The sequence below is a fragment of the Bos indicus genome, chromosome 15 (genome assembly GCF_029378745.1).
Source record: "Bos indicus isolate NIAB-ARS_2022 breed Sahiwal x Tharparkar chromosome 15, NIAB-ARS_B.indTharparkar_mat_pri_1.0, whole genome shotgun sequence".
Lineage (NCBI taxonomy): Eukaryota > Metazoa > Chordata > Mammalia > Artiodactyla > Bovidae > Bos > Bos indicus.
The window spans coordinates 64,685,460-64,706,383 of NC_091774.1; the positions used below are offsets into that span (position 1 = coordinate 64,685,460).

The following is a 20,924-nucleotide window of genomic DNA, read 5'->3' on the forward strand; positions in this document are numbered from 1 at the left end:
GCAAGCTTTTGTGAATTTCCATGTACTCAGAAAAGATGACTCTGGATTTTATGGAAAAGATAATGTCATAAAAGATGGCATTATGTCACCTGGTAGCATGTGAAGGATTTATTTTCTTTGATCATCTTGATAGTCTAAGAATAATAATAATAACACAACTGTGATTTACTGAGTACTTATTATGTGCCAAATAATGTGCTAAACTCTGATGGTCACCACACTATAAAGAAATGGGACCATTGCTTGCAAGCATTTAGCTACTAAACTTAGTCTTTGGAAAGATCCATTCAAGAAATAATTATTCCTAAAAATATGTTATGATGGGTAATTTTTTTAAAAAGAAGGCTATAGTTGACAGGTTCTCGTTGAAGGTCTTGACAGTAAAATTGTTTTGCCTTAAGAAGGTTTGGATGGAAAAGCTGAAAGCAGACACCCAAAGCCTTAGAAAACTCTTCTGAAAGTTAGCCCTTTACTGAGTATTTTAGTTTTCTGAAAAGCAAGTTTCAGGCTGTATGTCCTAGAGTTCCCAAGAATGATAGAGCAGGATTTAGCTGCTTGGTATTTTGTCAGCTGTGTCTATTTCCCTGAACAAAATCTATATATAAAAGTTGTGAAAGTAATTTGGTGTGTTTCTTGTTTGTTTTAGCGCTGGAATACCCCAACCTTGATATATCAGAAACGACGAGAGACTACTGGGTAATTACAGGTAATCTCTTCTCTCTTTGCTCCTTTCACCGTATCAGGTTGGTTTATTTTTAAAAGCTTGCTTGCCTTTCAGTGATAGAATTGGCGTCTTTTCTTGGATTCTGCCGTATAAGCCAAGGAGTTCCTTCCATAGGACCAGAAATGGAGTAAACTGAGATAAGAACCTGGGCTCTGTGACAACCTAGAGGGGGTCAGCTGGGGTGGGAGGTGGGAGAGAGGCTGAAGAGGGAGTGGACATGTATATACCTATGGCTGATCCATGTTGAGGCAGAAACCAACACAATGTTGTAATTATCCTTCAATTAAAAATTAAAAAAAAAAAAGACATCACACTGAAGATGGGTGTTAAATAATCAGTTCAAAACAGCTACCTTGAAAGTCCTAGTCTGGAGCCTTCTTCTTGCAAAACATGCATCCATCAGAAGGAAGAGCATTAAGCTGTGGAGGGCTGGGGCATGTCCATGCGAATGGTTGTCTATTTGTTTAAAGATCGTAGGCCTTTCTGCACTGCCCTACAAAACCCAGTGGAAGTCAGAGGAATGCCAGGCATGCACTTTTCTCTCTCCCTGGGCACACCCACACTGATCCTGTTGAAGCCCAGCGTGTCCTGACAGTGAAGGCGGACGGAAGTAGAAGGGTGTTTGGGTGGCATTTTCCTTGACATTTTCTAGCTGAGATTTATGAAACAGCAAAAAAAAGTTCTTGTTTGTGTTTTTCAAAAGCCAGACAGTAGCTCTGAAAATTAGAGAAGCAAGGATTAGAAGCAGAGAACAGAAGCTTGTAGGAGGCAGAGTGACTAGCTGGGTCATTAAGGGTGGTGCCGAAAGCTCAGCTTCTCTGTTCACTGGTGCCAAATTGAATCTCAGAGGCAGTTTGGAGTGAAGTAGAAATGGATAGCTTCATTGCTTTGCTAGCAGGGGATACCGCAAGCTCCTGCCTCAAAAAACTACATGTCCCAACCTGGGAGGATTTGATGAGGGGTTTTATAGCAATAGTTCAAGGTAGGGTTTTATAGCAATAGTTCAAGGTAGGGTTGCTAAAAAGATTAAGGTGTGTGTAGGGTCTCCAGGTGGTGCTGGTGGTAAAGAACCTGCCTGCCAATGCAGGTAGATGTAAGAGACGTGGGTTCAATCTCTGGGTTAGGAAGATCCCCTGGAGGAGGGCATGGCAACCCCCTCCAGTATTCTTGCCTGGGGAATCCATGGACAGAGGAACCTGGAGGGCTACAGTCCATAGGGTTGCAAGGAGTTGGACGTGACTGAAGCGACTTAGCACGCCCGGGGTCTCAGGTGGTTGGTCTCCTATTCTTGACGCACTTCTCTGGTCCCTGTAAATCTTGCCTCACGTGGTTTTGTGGCAGCTCTCTCCTTCATTAGCAGCTGTTCTGGATCTGCCCTTTGGAACTTGGGGAAGGTTACAGTGGCTAGAGTCTTGCCTACAAGAAATGGGGACAGAAAGGCTTCCATGCCCAGGAGCCCCAAAGGGTCCTCCTCGGTTTCAAGGGGAGGGACAGGAAGGTGTTGGTCTGCTAGAGCTGCTACCCTAGGCTGGGGAGTGAGGGTGGGGGCTTCAACCACAGGAATTTATTTTCTCATAACTCAAGAGGCTGAAGGTCTAATATCAAGGTGTCAGCAGGGTTGTTTGCTTCTGAGGTTCTCTCTCCCTGGCTTGGAAAACATCCACCTTCCCTCTGTGCAGGTCTGTGTCTTAATTTCCTCTTCTTACAAGGATACCAGTCATTTAGGACTAGGCGCCACCCTAATGACCTCATTGTATCTTAATTGCCCTATCCCAAACAGTCACATTCTGAGGTCCTGGGGGATAAAACATCATCAGATGGGGTGTGGGGGAAACAACTCCGCCCATAACAAAGAGGGAGCAAGATTTTGCAGGTCCTGGAAGATGAGCCTGGACAAGCAGGCCCTCCCCAGCCTCCCTCTTCCCTTCCCTGTCTCTCCCTCCCTTGCGGTCCCAAACAAGCAGTAAGTGGGTGCTGGCTGGAATACTAACTAGGAGCTCGGTGAAGCCTGCTCAAGACCTCTCCTAAACTGCAGAAAATTGTGTTTCTTTCTGCCCTGCAAGGCCATGGATTTGCAGAGATTATTTTACCTGCGAAGAAAGCCAACAAAAGAAATGTGTTTACAAAGGAAAACAGCAGCGACCCACCAGAGCTTATGCCCAAGAGAGACAGTGCTAACCCAGCAACACATTTTTGAAGCCAGCAGGTTATGTAACACTTATAAAATCATGTTTCCTGCCCAAGGAATGCTTTTTTTTAAACTTGCAGATACATACCCCACCTTCTCTAACTTTAATATTGACGTTTGATGGTAAGACACCCTGTCCTTGTCAACCTCTTGTTTTGTCCTTTCCTCAGGTACCTCTGTCTGAGTGACACGTGCTTAATAAAAGGCTCCATACATGGTCTTGTTTTCAGGATTCTCTTGTGACTTGACTGGACATCCCTCACTTGTTATCACTGGTGCTGCTGTTGGTAATCAGCATACACAATGACCCCCCACCCAACCCATCTCAACACTGTGTTCGGGGCTCATTGGACCAGTTGATTTCTACTTGAGGGGCAGGGAGAGAGGGGAAGAGTTTCAGGTTTCAGGAGGACCCTCCTGCCTTCCCTTTGGCCCATGACCACTTTCTAGACCTGTGGGCAGTCACCACCAACTTTTACCGTCATTTCTAGAAGGGGTAGGAGATTGGGAATGGAGAGATGAAGATAGCTTTGTTCAACCCATTCCCCAGGCCAGGAGCCTGAGGCCACTGGGCTTCTCAGGAGAAAGGAGAGGAGCTGTAGTCCTGGAACACAGCTCTGTGTTTTCCAGGCAATTCCTTCCTCTGCTGAGGACCTGTCTAGCAAAGCAGGAGGTGCCTTTGAGCAACAACAGCTACTGCTTGTGGGCATCCTCTCAAGGGCTTTATGGCACTATGCTAGAAGCAGTTTTCTTTTATAAAGTATTCTGTTCTTCATGATATGGTCAGGAGTAGCTTATGATAACCGTGTTTTCAGATGAGGAACTGGGCCCAGAGGAACTTGCCCAAGAACACTCAGTCGGGGGGCATCAGGATTCAAACCCAGGCTCCCGGCTCCAGCCCCCAGCTCTTATCCAGCTGGAAGACTGTCCTTAGGAAGGACACATCGTCTTTGCAGACAGAGCCACGAGGCACGTGGGAGCTGCCCAGCTGTTGATTCCGTGGAACTCTGTGGCAGGTTCCCGTAACTTCCTGCACTTCCCTGGAGGCATTTTTTTTCTCTCAATTTTTAAAATTGTGGTAAAATACACATAACATGTGATTTATCGTTTTAACCTTTTAAAAAATTATTTTCTGTTGGAGTATAATTGCTTTACGATGTTGTGTTAGTTTCTGTTATACATCAAAGTGGATCATTTATATGTATACATATATCCCCTCCCTCTTGGACCTCTCTCCCACCACCACACTCTGATCCCTCAGCTTCAGGTTGTTACAGAGCGCCGAGCTGAGCTCCCTGTGCTATATAGCAGCTTCTACTAGCTAGCTATTTTATACATGGTAGTGTATATATGGGAGAAGGCGATGGTACCCCACTCCAGTACTCTTGCCTGGAAAATCCCATGGATGGAGGAGCCTGGTAGGCTGCAGTCCATGGGGTCGCTAAGAGTCGGACGCAACTGAGCGACTTCACTTTCACTTTTCACTTTCATGCATTGGAGAAGGAAATGGCAACCCACTCCAGTGTTCTTACCTGGAGAATCTCAGGGATGGGGGAGCCTGGTGGGCTGCTGTCTATGGGGTTGCACAGAGTCGGACACAATTGAAGCGACTGAGCAGCGACAGCAGCATCAGTGTATATATGTCAAAGCTACTCTCCCAATTTGTCCCACCCTCTTCTTCCCCCCAAGCGTCTGCGAGTCTGTTCTCTACATCTGCGTCTCTATTCCTGCCCTGGGACTAGGTTCATTGGTACCATTTTTCTAAGTGTACAACACAGCAGCATTAAGTACGTTCACAGAATTGTGCAGCCATCACCACTGTCTATTTCCGAAACGGTTTGTCACCTGGAGGCTTTGACTCTTCTCTTCTTTGATGTCTGCCCTTTCTGCATCACCACTGGGATGTCTCTAAAGTAACTCATGGTGACACCCCTCAACCGTCCTGCATTCCCTCTCTCACCCTTGTCCCCTGGTGAGGAGAGGCCAGCATAGGAGTAATCCTGCAGCAGTTGGCGCTGTCGTTTTATGGGAGGCGTATCTTTGAACTTGAAAGAACACGAGCTCTCCTCCTGGGGTCAGGAGGTGGGTCAGCCCTTCCTCAGCCTGACAGCTGTGCGAGGAGGGCTTGGAGGGGCCTTTCTGGGACCCACCACCGTGGGAGGCACAGGAATGTTTGCAGGAGTTTGTTTGCAGGAATTCTGCTGAGCTGGGAGTCCCTCATGAGAGCCCTGGGGAGGAAAGCTGCTTTATGCCTTTCATGGGAATTTTTTTTAGGATTTGTGGTTTCAAAGAAATAACTTCTGAAACTCAGCTGTGGGTTTCACTTTTCTCATGGTCAGTTTCGACATCGCTGTCTGTATCTCATTGTCATCTGTGCCTTGTTCTGGCCCTGTTAGAATGCCATCATAGTAACAATATGGCCTTTATATCCAGGCTCTTTTCAGATCCCAGTAGACAGGGTGGTATTAATGGTCCTTGGCTGGAGTGTAGTAGAACAAACTCTGCTAAATGAAAAATCTTGTATTACATCCCCAGCCCATGTAAGTTTTGGTCTAAGAAGATGAGAATTGCTTTTAGCATTTTTATTTTCAGGGATGACTGTGTTTGGAGGGAGTGTTTTAGGTGTTTGGGGAGAAGTGTGCTTCTTCCCAAGGGACTTGGAAGAAGGGCTGGCTTGGGGAATAGACAGCATAAAGGCAGTCGCCCCCATAGTAAGTGACTGCAGCAGTTCTAGGATGGTCCTGGCGTTCATTAAAATCCCCCTCCAGGCACCAGCCATAGCCTGGAATTCCGTATCAGTGCTTTACTTACTGATTACAGATACTCCGGGTGTGGATAAAGTCCAGAAGTGGAGGAAGGGTAGAAAGAGAGGGTTTCATTTACCTTCCACACAGGAGGCTCTGTGCTACACTGCTATATACATCTCATCTCAACCTTAAAGCCCACTAGAAATATATTTGCTGTGATGTAGCCTTTCTTCTTCCATTTTACAAAGAAGGACTTGGACTCTGAGAGGGCCAGTGGTTTGCCCAAAGTCCCCCAGCTGGCAAGTGCCAGTGCTGAGAGAGCCCACTCCTTTGATCACACGATCCTGCTCTCAAGTCAGGAGACCCTGGGACCCTGGGCAACTTTAGGAGTGAGCCCTGAAAGGTCCCCACTGGCGAGGGAGGGGATGACAACACAGCAGGGTGGCTTACCCACATGGAAGGGGCTGAGTAGCAGGATGGAGCTTAGACCCTTCAGCAAAGCTGTCGGAAAGAAGAGTAGAATTAGGGTAGCACTGAACCAGGAACCACCAAGAAATCCAATCAGCTGTTCTGCAGCAATGCTGTGTTCCCATACAGACTCTGACTGAACAGACTATCTTAAAAAGGTTGGGACCTAGTACAACAAGTTTGGGTCATTACGCCTGTCCCAGTTTGTGAAGGCAGGGTTCCAGGGGTTTGGGCTTAAGCCCCGGCTTTGCTGATCACTAGCTGTGTGAACTTAGACAAGTCACATAGCTCTTCAGCGTCTCAAACAAGCGGATAGTGATTCCTAAGCCCTGGGGCGTCGAGAGGGAAGGATGGCCAGACCCTAACAGGGGTTCAGGCCCACGGCCCTTACAGCTGGTGCAGGCCCGGCCCTGGTGGCCGTGGCTTCTGAGTCAGCAGTGAGCCTCTCCCCTGACAGCGCCTCTGTCTTCTGTGTCCAGTGCTGCAGGGCGTGGACAATTCCCTGGTGGGCCTGCACAACCAGAGCTTCGCCCGGGTCATGGAGCAGCGCCTGGCCCAGCTGTTCATGATGTCCCAGCAGCAAGGCCGGCGGTTTAAACGGGCCACCACTCTGGGAAGCTACACCGTACAGGTGGGTGCGTGCAAAGCCTATAAGAAAGGTATGGAAACGTGCTTCCTGAGCTGAGGTAGATTGTGCTGCTTGCCGAGATGCGTGCACACCACAAGCTGATGAGGCCGGTTAATCCACACTGCTCTTACTTTTGTGGGGTTGGTGGTCATAATCATTGACATTGTGAAGGAGGGTGAGAGCTGCTCTCCCGACTGTCTCACTCTGGATTGCAGGGGGAAGCAGGTCTCAGAAGACATGCTGCCCACACGTGCATATTTATTCAACAAAGCATTATTAGTAAGGGTCAGCTCCCCCGCAACCTGCTCCGGAGGCTGGATGAGGTCCCAGCTTTCAGGCCTCTCAGCACCATGGCTGTGATCAGCAGAAACACTCATCAGCCTTCCAAAAGTGGGGTTCTGTTGGCCTTGTCGTGTCTGTTTCAACAAACAGAGCCCTCTCCATTTATAAGGGACACTTGACCACACTGAGATTTAGGGGAATACACTATAGCAGACACTGCTGGGGCCCTGCCCATACTTGCTTACCATTTCTATGAAGGCTGGTAGACTTCCAGCATCATTTTATTCAAGGGCTGCTCTTGAGATTCCAGAACCCACTTTGCCCAGTCATGGCTGGCTGGAAGTACTTGGGACTTCACTGGCAGTGGGGGTATAAATACCACAGCTCTTTGGTTTCTTGGCTGGGGGAATTCTGAAAAGTGTGCTTTAGGATCACCAGCAGAGCTTTCCCACAGAATTAAGCTTTGGTTTCCCACCGTGGTGACTTACTTCCTAATGCACCCCTTGTCAGCTCCTTTCCGCCCTCCCACCACTCCGTCAGTTCTCTGCACCTCTTCAGTAAATGACAAGCATTCAGCTCTTCTCAGAGTCTGCTTCAGAGGGAACCCAACAGAGATACCATCCTGAGGGTAGAGGCTCTGAGCCACTCTAGATTCTTTATCCAGTTCAAGCAAGAGTGGGACTGTCTCCAGCATATTCTAACCAATCCATATATCTTGAGTACCACTACTTCTACCCAATGAGAATCCATTTCCAACATTTGTTATGCTAATCAAAGCTCTGTGGAGCAAGGTATCAAGTTATAGAAGCACTTCTGGCAGGCGTTTCTAGAGAGTGGGCTTCTTCTATGGCATTTAGCCAACTGCCCCTGGGGTGTGAACTCCTGATTGGTGACTGACCACATCTAGGGTATAACTTAACCCAAACACACATGCATGGTATTGCACTGTCTAAGAGAACACTTTAAAGGAAATTACAGACATTACCATAGTCTGTCTGCAGATCATGTCCCCAGGCAATCCTGGAAGTACAAGCAACCCATCTTTTGGAACAAAGTTTCCTACATCAGTCAACATCCCACCCCTAAGGGAGACTCCAGGTACCCCATTCGCAGTTGGTATATTTGGCCTCTTGTCCTATTGAACGTCGCTTCAGTTCTAAAAGTCTTTGGGGTCTAAGACAGCCTCGTGATGAGGTAAAGCGGTCGTTAATTTCATGTGCCAGGTTTGTGGGGGTCCATGTGAGCCCTATAATTCACATTTCTCCAAGTAACAGAAAGGAAGTCTCTGGGATTCAGACAGTTGAAATGGAGTTTGCCTTAACTGAAGTGGGAGAAAGAATCCCCCTACACTCACAATTATTTGTTAACCTAAGAAACGCAACACATTCTAAGTGCCTAAAAGAGCCCAGCAAGATGTTTTTTCCTCTTTTTTCCTGAGTATTCAGTGTGTGTGACCCCTTTTGTTACCTGGAAAACCTGAGTGAAGTAACTAGGGATTTATTTCTGCAAATCTCCAATTTACCAAGGGTGTAGATCACCTTCCAACATCATCCTGGGAGGAATTTGCTAGGAAGAATCTGCTGTTAAATTGAAATTGAGCGAAGTTATTAGTTGCTTGAATGTTCATTCATCTCATACCTGGTTATATTAATGCTCTCCCTACCTCCTCTCCCACTGGGGACAGAAATAACACCCCCAGTTTCCCAAATAAAATTCACTCTGTAGAGTTTACATCATCCGTCATGCAGAGAAGCCTTTCATCTGGGCTCAGATCATTTTTAAAGATGAGCCACCTTCATGAATATGGAAATTTAAATGTCTAGAATCTAAAGATATTTCTCTAGTGGATATATTTGAAAAAGTGAGTCCAAAGAAGACATACGTAGGACCAGTAAGCATTTTTAATTGTGTAACTCTATTTGTCATCGAAGTAATGCAAATTCTAACGACCACAAGATGCCCTTTTCACCTACTAAAAGTAAGTGGATTGGTACTGTCCAGTGTTGACGGGGATGCAGTGAAGTGGGCACCCTCAAACTCAGTAAATGGGAGAACATGTGAGTGATTTAGACAAGAACCTTTTAGATGGTCACAACCTCACCCCTAGAAATTCCTTTCGAGAAGATAAAGGTGAACACAAAGATAAAGAGGTGAGAGCACTGTTTCTCAGAGTGTCCGGAAAATGCTTTTGTAAGGTGCCCATCTGACCAGGTCAGTTTGGGTAAGGCTGCATCCTCTAGAGCATTCTTAAAGATTCCAAAGGTATATTAACATACAAAGACTCTCAAAAGACCTGCAAGTAATCTCCTTGCCTTTCTGCAATATGCTGGTTTCTAAATTTAAGTACCATCAGGAAGATCCCCTGGAGAAGGAAATGGCAATCCACTCCAGCACTCTTGCCTGGAAACCCCCATGGATGGAGGAGCCTGATAGGCTACAGTCCATGGGGTCGCAAAGTCGGACATGATTGAGCAACTTCACTTTCACTTTCAAGACCCTTGTTTATAATAATATCTACATTTCCCTGACATTTTATTATGACCATTTGTAAATTCACAGAAAAGTTCCAAAAATTATGATGTAAACACACATATACTCAACATCTCGGTTCTACCATTAACTGTGTATGACGTTACCATTTTATATTTGATAACATATATCATTTCCATACCATGAATCAGTTTGGACTGTTCTAAAACCTCATATAAATGAAATCCTACAGTAGACTCCCTTTTGTGTAGTCTTTTGACTCTGGAGTGTTTTTGAGATTCATCCATATTGTTCTTTTTATTCAGTAGTTTATTGCTTTTTATTGCTGAGTGACATTCCCTTGTATGAACTATACTACAGGTTGTTTATCCAAGCATTGTTTATCCATGCTTCTGTTGATGGACACCTGGGCTTTTCCCAATTTTTAGCTACAATAAGCAAAACTTCTCTGAACCCTCTTCTGCAAGCCTTTCTTTGGACATGCGCTTTCATTTCTCTTGGGTATGCAGGAGTGGTTCACAGGGTTGGTGTATACGAATTCTGTGAGAAACCACCAGACCTTTCCCCAGAGTGTACTGTCTGATGCTCCCACCAACCGGATATGGAGTTACCCCAAGTCTTCATTGACACAGGGTTGTCAGCCCTTCTTATTTTAGTCATTCTGGTGGTTGATAGTGATGCCTTATGGGTTTTAGTTTAATTTCCTCATTGAGCACCTAAAAAAACATGCTTATTGGCTCCTCAGGTATCTTTCTTTGTGAAATGTCTGGTCAGATTATTTTAAAAGCCATTTTTTTATTGGATTGTAGTAATATTTATTTTTAATTGTTATTTGTAGCATACATACTCAGGAGCATAAAAATATGCAGAGTTTAAAGAACCCTAATAAAAAAAGAACCCACAACCTAAAGAGAATTACTGTCACCTTACCCCAGAAGCTTTCTCTGTGTCTTTTCGGATTATACCTACTTGCTTCCTTTCTACCAGCGTTGAATGTGCTTCTGGGTTTTGTATTAAATCATGCCTGTGTTTTCTGTATAGATTTTACCATTCTCATGTGTATCCGTAAGCAGTGCATCATCTGGTTTTGTTTGTTTTTGAACTTCATATTCTGTAATTTGTCTCTTTTGCTCCATATCAGGCTTTGTATTCACCCATATTGGATCAAAGAGCCACAGTTCTACTACTCTATAATATTTAATTGTGCAACAGTACTATAATTCATTTATCCACCCTACTGTTAGTGACTTCTGAATTTTTGTATTTTTTTTTTTAGCTATTATGAGCAATGCTGCTATAAACATTTTTGTTACCTCTTTTGATATCCTGTGAAACTCATAATCTGTCAGATACACTTTGGGAAATACTTACATGATGCCATATTTATCAATGGTGAATTATGCTAGTGAAAACTTGATAACAACCTAAATGTCCACAAATGAAGGTTTAGTGAAGTTTATGACACATGCACACAGTAGAACATTATGTAGGTATTAAAATTTATGTTTTATGTGTGATTATCAATTGTTAGTTACAATACTGAAAAATGAGTAACAATCTAGGTGTTTAACAATAAAGGATTGGTAAGTAAGTTTACGAGGTATGCCTTGGAATGCCATGTAGAAACTAACGTTTATGCTTTTATTATAATTAAGCCCCTATGGATGCAAGTAAAAATGGCAATATATAATATTATACAGGAAATATGATAAATAATTTTGTAAAATGATAAATAAGAGGCTTGTGTGGAAAAAAAATAGTAGCAAATACTCTAAAATGATGATAGTAATTAGCTTGTGGAGGGGGTTACAGGTTGTTTTTATTTTATTTCATTTCTCGATGCTTTTCTGTATTTTCAAATTCTCCGTAGTGCAGTGAGAAAAAGCAACAAAGGTTATTTTAGAAAAAGAACTTTGAGTCTCCAAACCCTGCTCTTATCAGAGACCTTTTGGATTGTAGACCTAGAAGTTCATTTTTTTTCCCCTTCTCTGGCAATTGCAGGAATTTGAAATCAGAAATCTTGTTTGAGCATAACTTAACATGCCCTGAATTCATGTGGAGGCCTATTTTCAAATGAGGCCAGAGTTCTCTGGAGGCTGGAAGACTTGACCACTTTAGCGTTTCTTCTCCGTCTCAAACTGTTCTTCCCAGATGTTTGTATTTTCAAGACTGTTTTCTCCTCCCTGCCTTCCTCTTCCAGCAATAGTAGGGTTCCTTGAGACATCGGTGTTAGGGAGGTATGTGAAGGTTGATGCCTTAAATATATGTTATGGGTCCACTCAGCTGGAGAAGGCTTCACAGTCAGGAGCGAGCCTGCTGATCATGTGAGTAATTGCAGAGTTGATGCACAATGCCCTGTAAACAAAGCCTATCTTTTTCTGAAAGATGGTAAAGATGCAGCGGGTGCCAGGACCCAAAGACCCCGCGGAGCTGACTTACTACACCCTGTACAATGGGAAACCTTTGCTGGGGACTGCAGCTGCCAAGATCCTGAGCACCATTGACTCCCAAAGGATGGCCTTGACTCTGCATCATGTTGTTCTTCTGCAAGCTGACCGTAAGGGGACAGTCTTTCTATTCAATATTTTTAACATCAGTAAATATTTCCTGTTCATCCAAGTGAGTCCCTAAACTCATGTTAGTAGACCCAGAGCTAAAAATATTTCTATTCTGAAGGTTCTCAGACCAACCAGCTGTTTCCTGTATTGTTTAAAGCAATAGGATTTGAGTGAAAGTGAAAGTCACTCAGTTGTGTCCGACTCTTTGTGACCCCATGGACTATACAGTCCATGAAATTCTCTAGGCCAGAATACTGGAGTGGGTAGCCTTTCCCTTCTCCAGGGGATCTCCCGAACCCAGGGATCAAACCCAGGTCTCCTGCATTGCAGGCAGATTCTTTACCAATGGAGCTCTCAGGGAAGCCCTGATATGAGGTAGCTATCAGGTTTTGGGTAAGGGATGTGTTTTGGATACTAGGGTGATGATAATACTGCTTTGCCCCAGGTCCTACCCACTCTTCCTCCTCAGTAGAGTCTTGTGAACAGCTAGAAAAATCACCACTGCTGAGATTGTATTTGTCTGCTGGGGAATTAAAGGTAATTTGATTAAGTAAACTTCCCAGAGTCCTACATGAACTGTGCTGGAGGACACAGAGAAGTGGGCAAGACTCGCTAAATCCCTGCCTTTAAGGCAGAGAAGGTGTTGATGCAGATATAAAGGTGTAGAATGCAGAGATGCTTCGAGGAGACAACGTAATCGATACAGGGCTCAACAGAGGGACAGATTGCTCTCAAGGGGTATCTGGGAAGGATTAATAGAGAAAGGGTATGAAACATAATAACTGCCTCTTTGAGGGCCCTCCCCATGGCAGCTGCTATGCTTGTTGCTTTACACTAATTTTTCTCTATTTCTCTGGGGCAACTTTATTCAGCCCCCAGTTACAGATGAAGAAACCTAGGCTAAGACAGGTTTGGATATATACTAACTTGCTCCATATCACAGAATTAGTACTTGACATGATATTAACTCCAAGACAGGAATCTGAATCTGAGTTCCAAAGTGTGTTCTTAACTGTATTACACGCTATGAATCCAGCTGAGGGTGGGGAAGAGGATATAGTCCAGAAAGAGGAAGAAGCAGGAGCAATAGAAGGGAAGTGAAAAGTACCAGCAGTGCTTGGAAAAAAGGAGTCAAGTTTCATGCAGTACCGAAGCATGAGGAGGAGATGATGGGGGTAGAAATGAGCATTGCTTAGGAGACTCAGGCCTTGCATGGCAAGGGAAGGGATTGTACAGTGATGAGATTGGTTCTGGGGAGCTATTGGAGACTTCTGTGCAGGGGAATAGTATCATTGAAAGTAGCCATTATCTAGGGAGATTAATCTGTTGTCAGTGTTCAGGTTGAGAGAAGGCAGAACTAAAGAGGCTTTCTGATGGCCCAGGCATTAGGGACCCGAATAAGGGCTTCAGAGAAACCAGGGAATAGGTGAGGCAGGTGAGCAACTGTGTGGCAGAAACGTTAGATTCGGCAGCACGTGGAGCATGCTCTAGGCCTGGTAGGCCTAGCTTGATCTGCTAGTTGGTGTCCACACTCCTTAGGAACCTGACACCTGGCTCATTGTTTTCCTCTCCTCATCTTCTGCCTTCATCCACGGTGGGTGTGGCTTCCATGGGGATGATCCAGCCCGTGTGTTGTTATGGCCCTCACTTCTGCTCAGCCAGCACATCCTCATAGACACACCTTTGCGTAGAAATGATGATCACCCTCTACAGTCTTGCCTTTAAAATGTTTTTAACTCAGATTGTCTTCCTCTGCACCTCTGTCCTTCCCTCCCTGTGGGCTCCGTCCCATCTCTGGTCAGGTCAATGACCTAATCAGTTCTGCTATATCCTCTTCATGTGTGTGTCCCCAGGCTCCATCCTCAGCTCTTTATCCATCTCTCCAGGTGGAGAATGAATTGTAGAGGGTAGGAGTAAAAACCACTGCAGGTGTCCAGGTGAGAGAGGAATGTGTCAGAGGTAGAGACTCAGAGAAGATATTTTACATATTTTTGCAGACAGAACCAGTGGGACAAGATAATGGATTGGGTATGAGTAGGAGAAGGTGAGGGCCAAAAGACTCAAGGTTGCCTCTGAGGTGTTTGCTTGAGCACTGACTTTGGTGTCACTTGTTGAGATGCAGAAGGTACAGAGAGGAGGTGGTTCGGTGGGGCAGTGGTGGGGATGGGCAGATGGAATTGAGAGTTTGGTTTTGAACATGTTAGTTTATACATGCAAGTAGAGATCAGGAAATACTAACTTGGGAGGAGTCATCAACACAGATAACATTTAGAGTTAAGGGAGTTCATGAGATTAACCAGACTCAGCACGATTTAGAACTAAAGAGAAGAGGGTGAAAATTAAGGCCTGGGGAAGTTACATGAGGGAAGAACTGGAGCCAGCAAAGGACCCTGAGAAGGAGCATCCAGGGAGATGGAGGAAACCCAGGAGGAGGTAGGGTCCAGAAACAGGCAAAGAAAGTGAATGTCTTAGAAGGAGTTGAGCTGTTGCATCAGCTTCTGTTCTTAAGAGGCAGAGACTGGAAGGACGGAGATGAAGTGGCCTTGCTAAACTGGAGCTTGGTGGAAAGCTTGGCAGGAGGAGTTCCCAGGAATAGGTAGTGGAGACAGAGTAGCTGGAGCGGGCCCAGGAGACAGTGGAGGTGGGGAAGCAAGGACAGCAAAGGGAGAAGATTAATGAGGCCACATGAAAGAGAGTGGGTACATTTGAGTAGTAAGACTGTAATAGAGAGGGAGAAACTGACAATGCAGAAGAGAGACAAGCCTTGCAGGAATAAAGCCCACACATGGACAAGGGGGCGGCACAAGTGGAGGGTCAGACTCAGCGAGGAGCGGGGATGGCCCAGCCTTTGGCAGCAGGAAGGCAAGCGGAGCAGGGGTGTGGGTGTCAGTCACATGGTACATTTGGTACTGGAAGCCTGAGGAATCTCTGTGGTTGTTTCTGCTCTCTTGGGTCATAATGAAGTGAAGGAGGCAGCTGAGCTTAGGATTGTGGGGCAGGGCACATTTGAGCCTGGGTGCGGTGGTACACACTGCGAATCAGCAAACTGATTAGAGAAACACCATAAGAGAGGAAGGCTCCCCACCTCCCAGCTCCTTATTGCTATGTTCAGACCATTTCTTCTATTCTGGAAAAATGCTAGATGCTTCAAAGTTGCCCCCTCCTTATTGCAGTCACCTCTAGACCCCAAGCTGACCCCCACTGTCCTTTGAAGTTTTTTTTTAACATTAATTTACTTACTTTTGGCTACCCTCGGTCTTTGTTGCTGTGTACGGGCTACTCTCTAGCTGTGGTGCACGGGCTTCTCATTTCAGTGGCTTTTCTTATTTCAGGGCACAGGCACTAGAGTGCAGGCTCAGTGGTTATGGTGCGCAGGCGTAGTTGCCCTATGGCATGTGAAATCTTCCCAGACCAGGGATTGAACCTGCATCCCCTGCATTGGGAGGCAGACTCCCAACCACTGAACAACCAGGGAAGTCCATCCTTTAGAGATTTTTACCTGGTTCATTGTCTCCTCTTCTTCACCACTTCTCCTGCCCCAACCCATCCTTTACTTTGAGATCAGTTCCTTGACCTCCTTACTTCTACTCCCGGCCTCATTGTACTTGGGAAGGGGCAGCAATGGGAGAGCTGGCCTTATTTAGACCGGGAGGTGAATGAAGTGTCAGGAGAAGAGGTTGAGGCTAAGGGGACTTTACTGATGGAAATGCATGGGGAACAGTGGAAGGTTTAAGAGCTTGGGCCAGAGACAGCAGTCACAGCAGTTAGAAGGTGCTTGGAGCCTTTTGGAAATGAGAGTCGAAGGATCATCTAGGGACCTTAGAGGCGTGACTGCAGCTCAGAGAGACAGGATTTCAACTCTGTTCCACCTGCCTTCAGAGCTGCTAGCCTTCACCCTTACTTTTTTGTTTCCTTCAAATCCACTTGGCCCTCCCAGCTCCCTTCAAGAGTAATTCTCAAACTGTTTTTTCTTCTCCATTTCATCATTATCTCCTCTTGGACTTTGCATGTGCTTCCCAAATGACTCAGCTTCAGCTTCTGTGCCACTAATGTACTGTCTACATTGTAATTAGAGTCATTATAATAAACACAGGTTCTGATCGTACATTTACAACATTTAAAAAATATTTGGTGGCTCTTCACTGTTCACAAGAGTAAAATCCAAGCTTCTTAAAGTGGGCCTTCCAAGCCCTTCACAACAGGTGCGCAGCAAACATTCAGATCCCTTCACAGCCTGGTCTCCAGGCTTCTTTCCCAATCATACAGCCTACTCTTCTTTCCTTCAGACCCAGGGCTTCAGCCACACGGGAGGATTCATTCTTCACATTCCCTGTCCCTGACTGCTGAAGCGTGACCCCTTCCCCCAAGTTCCAAGGGCCTTCATTGCCCTTATCCCAGTGGCCAAATGAATTGTTTTCTTGCTTTCTTCCTCATGAGCTCTTTAAAAGCAGGTACCACATCTCATTCCTTTCTGAATATCCAGCCTCAGTTACTGCCTGGCTCTATTCTTGTGAAAGCCTAGGAGCCACCTTTGCTAAATGCCTTTGCCAGGCCATGAGTGAGGCATGTGGTTGGAAGACACCATAGCAGAACAGTTGAGAGCAGAGCCTTTGCAATAACACAGGAGACAAATGAGTGACCCTCTTTGACCTACATTTTCCTCATCTGTAAAACGGAGAAATAAAAACACTGACCTGGGAGAACTACTAGGGGTTTAAATGAAATAATTATTGCATATAGAGGGTTTAGTATATCCCTGGGGCACCTATTAAACACATAATAAGTAGTAGCTGAATGTCTCATTTATCCATAAGGTGGAAGGACTCAAGGAGAGTCTATGAAGAAGCAAAGGTGATTTGAAGGTTAAGAGCCTATATAATTCAGAGTACAGGGTGCTGTTAATAAAATTAGAGAGGGAGTTGGTGAGGAGAAGCTCTTTTAGGAGGGAGAGTGTGATTTATTCACTTAGGGCCATGATGAGTTTAGGTGATGGACTTTTTTTTGTTCTTTTTTTGGGGGGTAGGGCCCCCACCACATTGCATAGCATGTGGGATCTTAGTTCTGGTCAGGGTATAAACCCATATCCCCTGTAAACCAGGGTTCGAACCCCAGTCCCCTGTAGTGGAAGCATGGAGTCTTAACCACTGGACTACGAGGGAAGTACCTAGGCGATGGACTATTAAAGGGTGCTGTGGTGGATATATAGGGCTGAAGTTAGGACAGTTGTTGGAAATCCTAGTCTGAATCCCAGGAGAGAGGCTAAAGTCAACACTATAGACTTTGAGAATGTTATAAATACAGAACAGAATTAAAATCCTGGAGAAATTCTGGTCCTGGAGGGAGTACAAAGCAGAAGACAGACCCTGGGAAATGCTTCCACCCAGATGAGGAACACACTAAGACCCATGAAGAAGAGGAGAAAGAGATGTTTTAAATCTCATTTTCTCCTGCTGCTGCTGCTAAATTGTATCAGTCGTGTCCGACTCTGTGCGATCCCATAGACGGCAGCCCACCAGGCTCCTCTGTCCCTGGGATTCTCCAGGCAAGAATTCTGGAGTGGGTTGCCATTTCCTTCTCCAGTTCATGAAAGTGAAAAGTGAAAGTGAAGTCACTCAGTCCTGTCCAATTCTTAGGACCCCATGGACTGCAGCCAGCCAGGCTCCTCCATCCATGGGATTCTCCAGGCAAGAGTACTGGAGTGGGGTGCCATTGCCTTCTCCGCATTTTCTCCTAATAGTTCTTAAATCAGCCTGCAATGTAAATCTAAGGTCAGCACTTTGAATGGAGAATCACGGTGTTGAACAGACACCTCCTTATCCCGTACTGTGCGTTCCAGTGTTTTCTAAATTGCTAGGTCTAGGGCCGATGTGCAGGGCTTCTCAGGTGGCACTAGTGATAAAGAACCCACCTGCCAATGCAGGAGATGGAAGCGATGCAGATTGGATCCCTGGGTCAGGAAGATGCCCTGGAGAGGGGCATGGAACCCACCCCAGTATTCTTGCCTGGAGAATCCCATGGACAAAGAGCCTGGTGGGCTATAGTCCATGGGGCTGCAAAGAGTTGGACACGACTGAAGTGACTTAGCATACACACAGCACAGGGCCAATGGGCAGTGCCCTACAGTGGAATGTGTGATGCCCGCTCTCCTCATGTCATCTCCAGGAAATGGGGCAGCAGTAACTTCTAAAGAAGTGGCTGCGTTCCCGATGGAGGTTTTCATCTGCTCTCTTTGCAGGATCTGGAGTGAGGGGTCCCTCAGAGAGCTTATCCAGCCAATGGTGTAAGGACAGTTCTCCCCATACACAAGCAGACCAGGGCAGGAACTGGTTTCCCTTATGTGGCCGTCAGACATCGATCTCAAAAAATATCACTTAAAGAAAGCTATATAGACTGGCCCTTCAGTAAAGGGAACTCTCATTCTTTCAACAAATATTTCTTGAGCACCTAGTATATGTCTGGCACTGTTCTAGGCCCTGGAGATACAGCTGTGAGCCAAGCAGGCAAACACTCTGCCCACATGGATCTTATATTCCTAAGTGGGCAGATTAAGCAGACAAAATAACTGAATAATATGTTATATGCTGGTAAGTACCATGGAGAAAAATTAAGCAGGGAAGAGGCTGAAGGATGCCGAGGAGATAATGGTTGCAATCTTAAATTGTTTGGGGGTGTGAAGACGATATTGAGGAAGCAACCTTTGAGTTGCTTCTTGAGGATACCTGGGAAGAAAGTTCCAGACAGAGAAGGGGTGGGGTTTGAGAGCCAGTGAGGAGGTCCCTGATGGAAGAGAGCAGCAATGATGAGTCACAGATGCAGCAGAGGAGCCACCAGCGGTAGAGCCTCATGGGCCACACCTGAGTGGGATGAGAGCCGCAAGAGCGTGTGGGCAGGGGCACGATGGGCCTGAGCTCTCCCCAGCTTCAGGGATCTGAGTTAGACCCTTCCTGTGTCTACTCACACCAGTCATGATTTCTCATGTTTTGGGAGTCATGAAGACGAGCTGAGAACTTTTTTGAATGGAATCCTTCTCCTATCACCATTTGCTCTACATGAGAGTAATTCTTTCTGAGTTCAGATTATAGGGACCTATTGAGTTCATTCGCTCTGACCAATACTTTGTGTGTGTGCACTCATACATGCACACACTCCCATTCATATGCATTAACTCAGAGCTGACTTATACTGTATATTTCAGAGAAATGACTTTTTATGGTTAAAAAAAAAACATAGTCTAACCTCCCTGGGGCTTAGTTTCTTCATCTGCAAAATGGGTATGAGAGTAAAAGCCTGACAAAGAGTGTATCGCAGTGCCTAACGCACAGTAGAAGCTCAGAATGTGTTGTCTCATTTTCCTATCCTTCCTCTGACATTGTTGCAAATTAAATAGCCATTTGTTCCTTTTCACCTCTGTACCTGACTTTGTAGTTTTAGATCATTATGCCAATGAATATATTAGGTTTGGATGACTTCAGTTGACCTAACTTTACTATCGCTTTGACCGTTAAATGAATTTATTAATGTACATAGCATACCTTTATTCCTTCCTCATTTAAATAGAGGTGAAAGGATTTTCCATACTGCACACATCCATCAAAACAATAAAGCTGAGTAAAAGCTGAACTCATGTTAATATTTCATTCTTGCTAATGAAAAAAATACATATAAATATATTTAGGGTATCATGTTCTGATACACTATACATTTTTCCCCATCAGGATAGAATAGCCAAAATTGATATTTTTCACAGAAGCATTAAGCTTTAAAAAATGTTAATGGCCTAAAACTCACATAGAAATACTGAATTACTAAAAGCAGCAGCAATTACATGTTTAATGTCAACAGAAGCACATTATCTAATGAGCTGTTTTCAGAAGTTAATAATGTGATTAATCACCGATTGACAAAAACTGTGGAAAAGAAGTTATTTTGTACTAATAGCACTCCCGAGCCAAGAGCTGCCTGAGGAGAGGTAAATCTTGGCTAATGAGGTGCCAGTGGAAGTCAGGGGTGGTTGATGTCAGAGAAAGACCAGCTGGCTCCTCAGGCAGGTCCTCACCATGTGATGCTTACTGGTGGGGTCTTTGTACTCCAGACTTGAGTCCTCAGTTTTGTGAGTTTAGCAGCCCCCAGAGTTAAACAGGATCAGGAGTACCAACTTATGCTAACCAGATTTATAAGAGAGTGATATATAAACCAGATTGAAAGTATTTAATTTAAAATGTAGATTGGAACTTGGAGAAGGAAATGACAACCCACTCCAGTATTCTCCCCTGGAGAATTCCATGGACAGAGGAGCCTGGTAGAATACAGTCCATTAGGTCACCGGGACTTGGACACGACTGAAGCAACTTAGCACACACAGCACAGTTTCATGGATGGGAACTACCAGGGAGAAGGGAACTTCTCCCTTAAATGGCTTTTACTCTATCCTTTGTGGAAACCTGTAGGGGGAGCCAAATTGGAACAGGAATAATGATAGTTTAGTTATACATTCATTCAGCTTTTAATTGAGCACCTACTATGTGCAGGGGCTTCCCTGATAGCTCAGTTGGTAAAGAATCTGCCTGCAATGTAGGAGACCCCAGTTCGATTCCTGAGTTGGGAAGATCTGCTAAAGAAGGGATAGACTACCCATCCAGTATTCTTGGGCTTCCCTTGTGGCTCAGCTGGTCAAGAAAATGCCTGCAATGCAGGAGACCCCGGTTTGAACCCTGGATTGGGAAGATTCCCCTGGAGCAGAGAAAGGCTACCCATTCTAGTATTCTGACCTGGAGAATTCTATGGACTCTATAGTCCATGGGGTCGCAGAGTTGGACACGACTGAGCGACTTTCACTTTC

The 20,924-nt window shown here is 45.2% G+C and overlaps 1 protein-coding gene across 2 annotated transcripts in view; it reads left to right on the forward strand.

The window, feature by feature from the left end:
- KIAA1549L (KIAA1549 like) overlaps positions 1 to 20,924 on the forward strand; it is a 314,597-nt gene that overhangs the window by 205,066 nt on the left and 88,607 nt on the right. For both annotated transcript variants that reach the window (XM_070804017.1, XM_070804018.1), the window contains exons 8-10: positions 647 to 706; positions 6,607 to 6,758; positions 11,913 to 12,084. In XM_070804017.1, the coding sequence (XP_070660118.1) occupies positions 647 to 706; positions 6,607 to 6,758; positions 11,913 to 12,084 (384 nt within the window). The remainder of the gene's footprint in view (positions 1 to 646; positions 707 to 6,606; positions 6,759 to 11,912; positions 12,085 to 20,924) is intronic.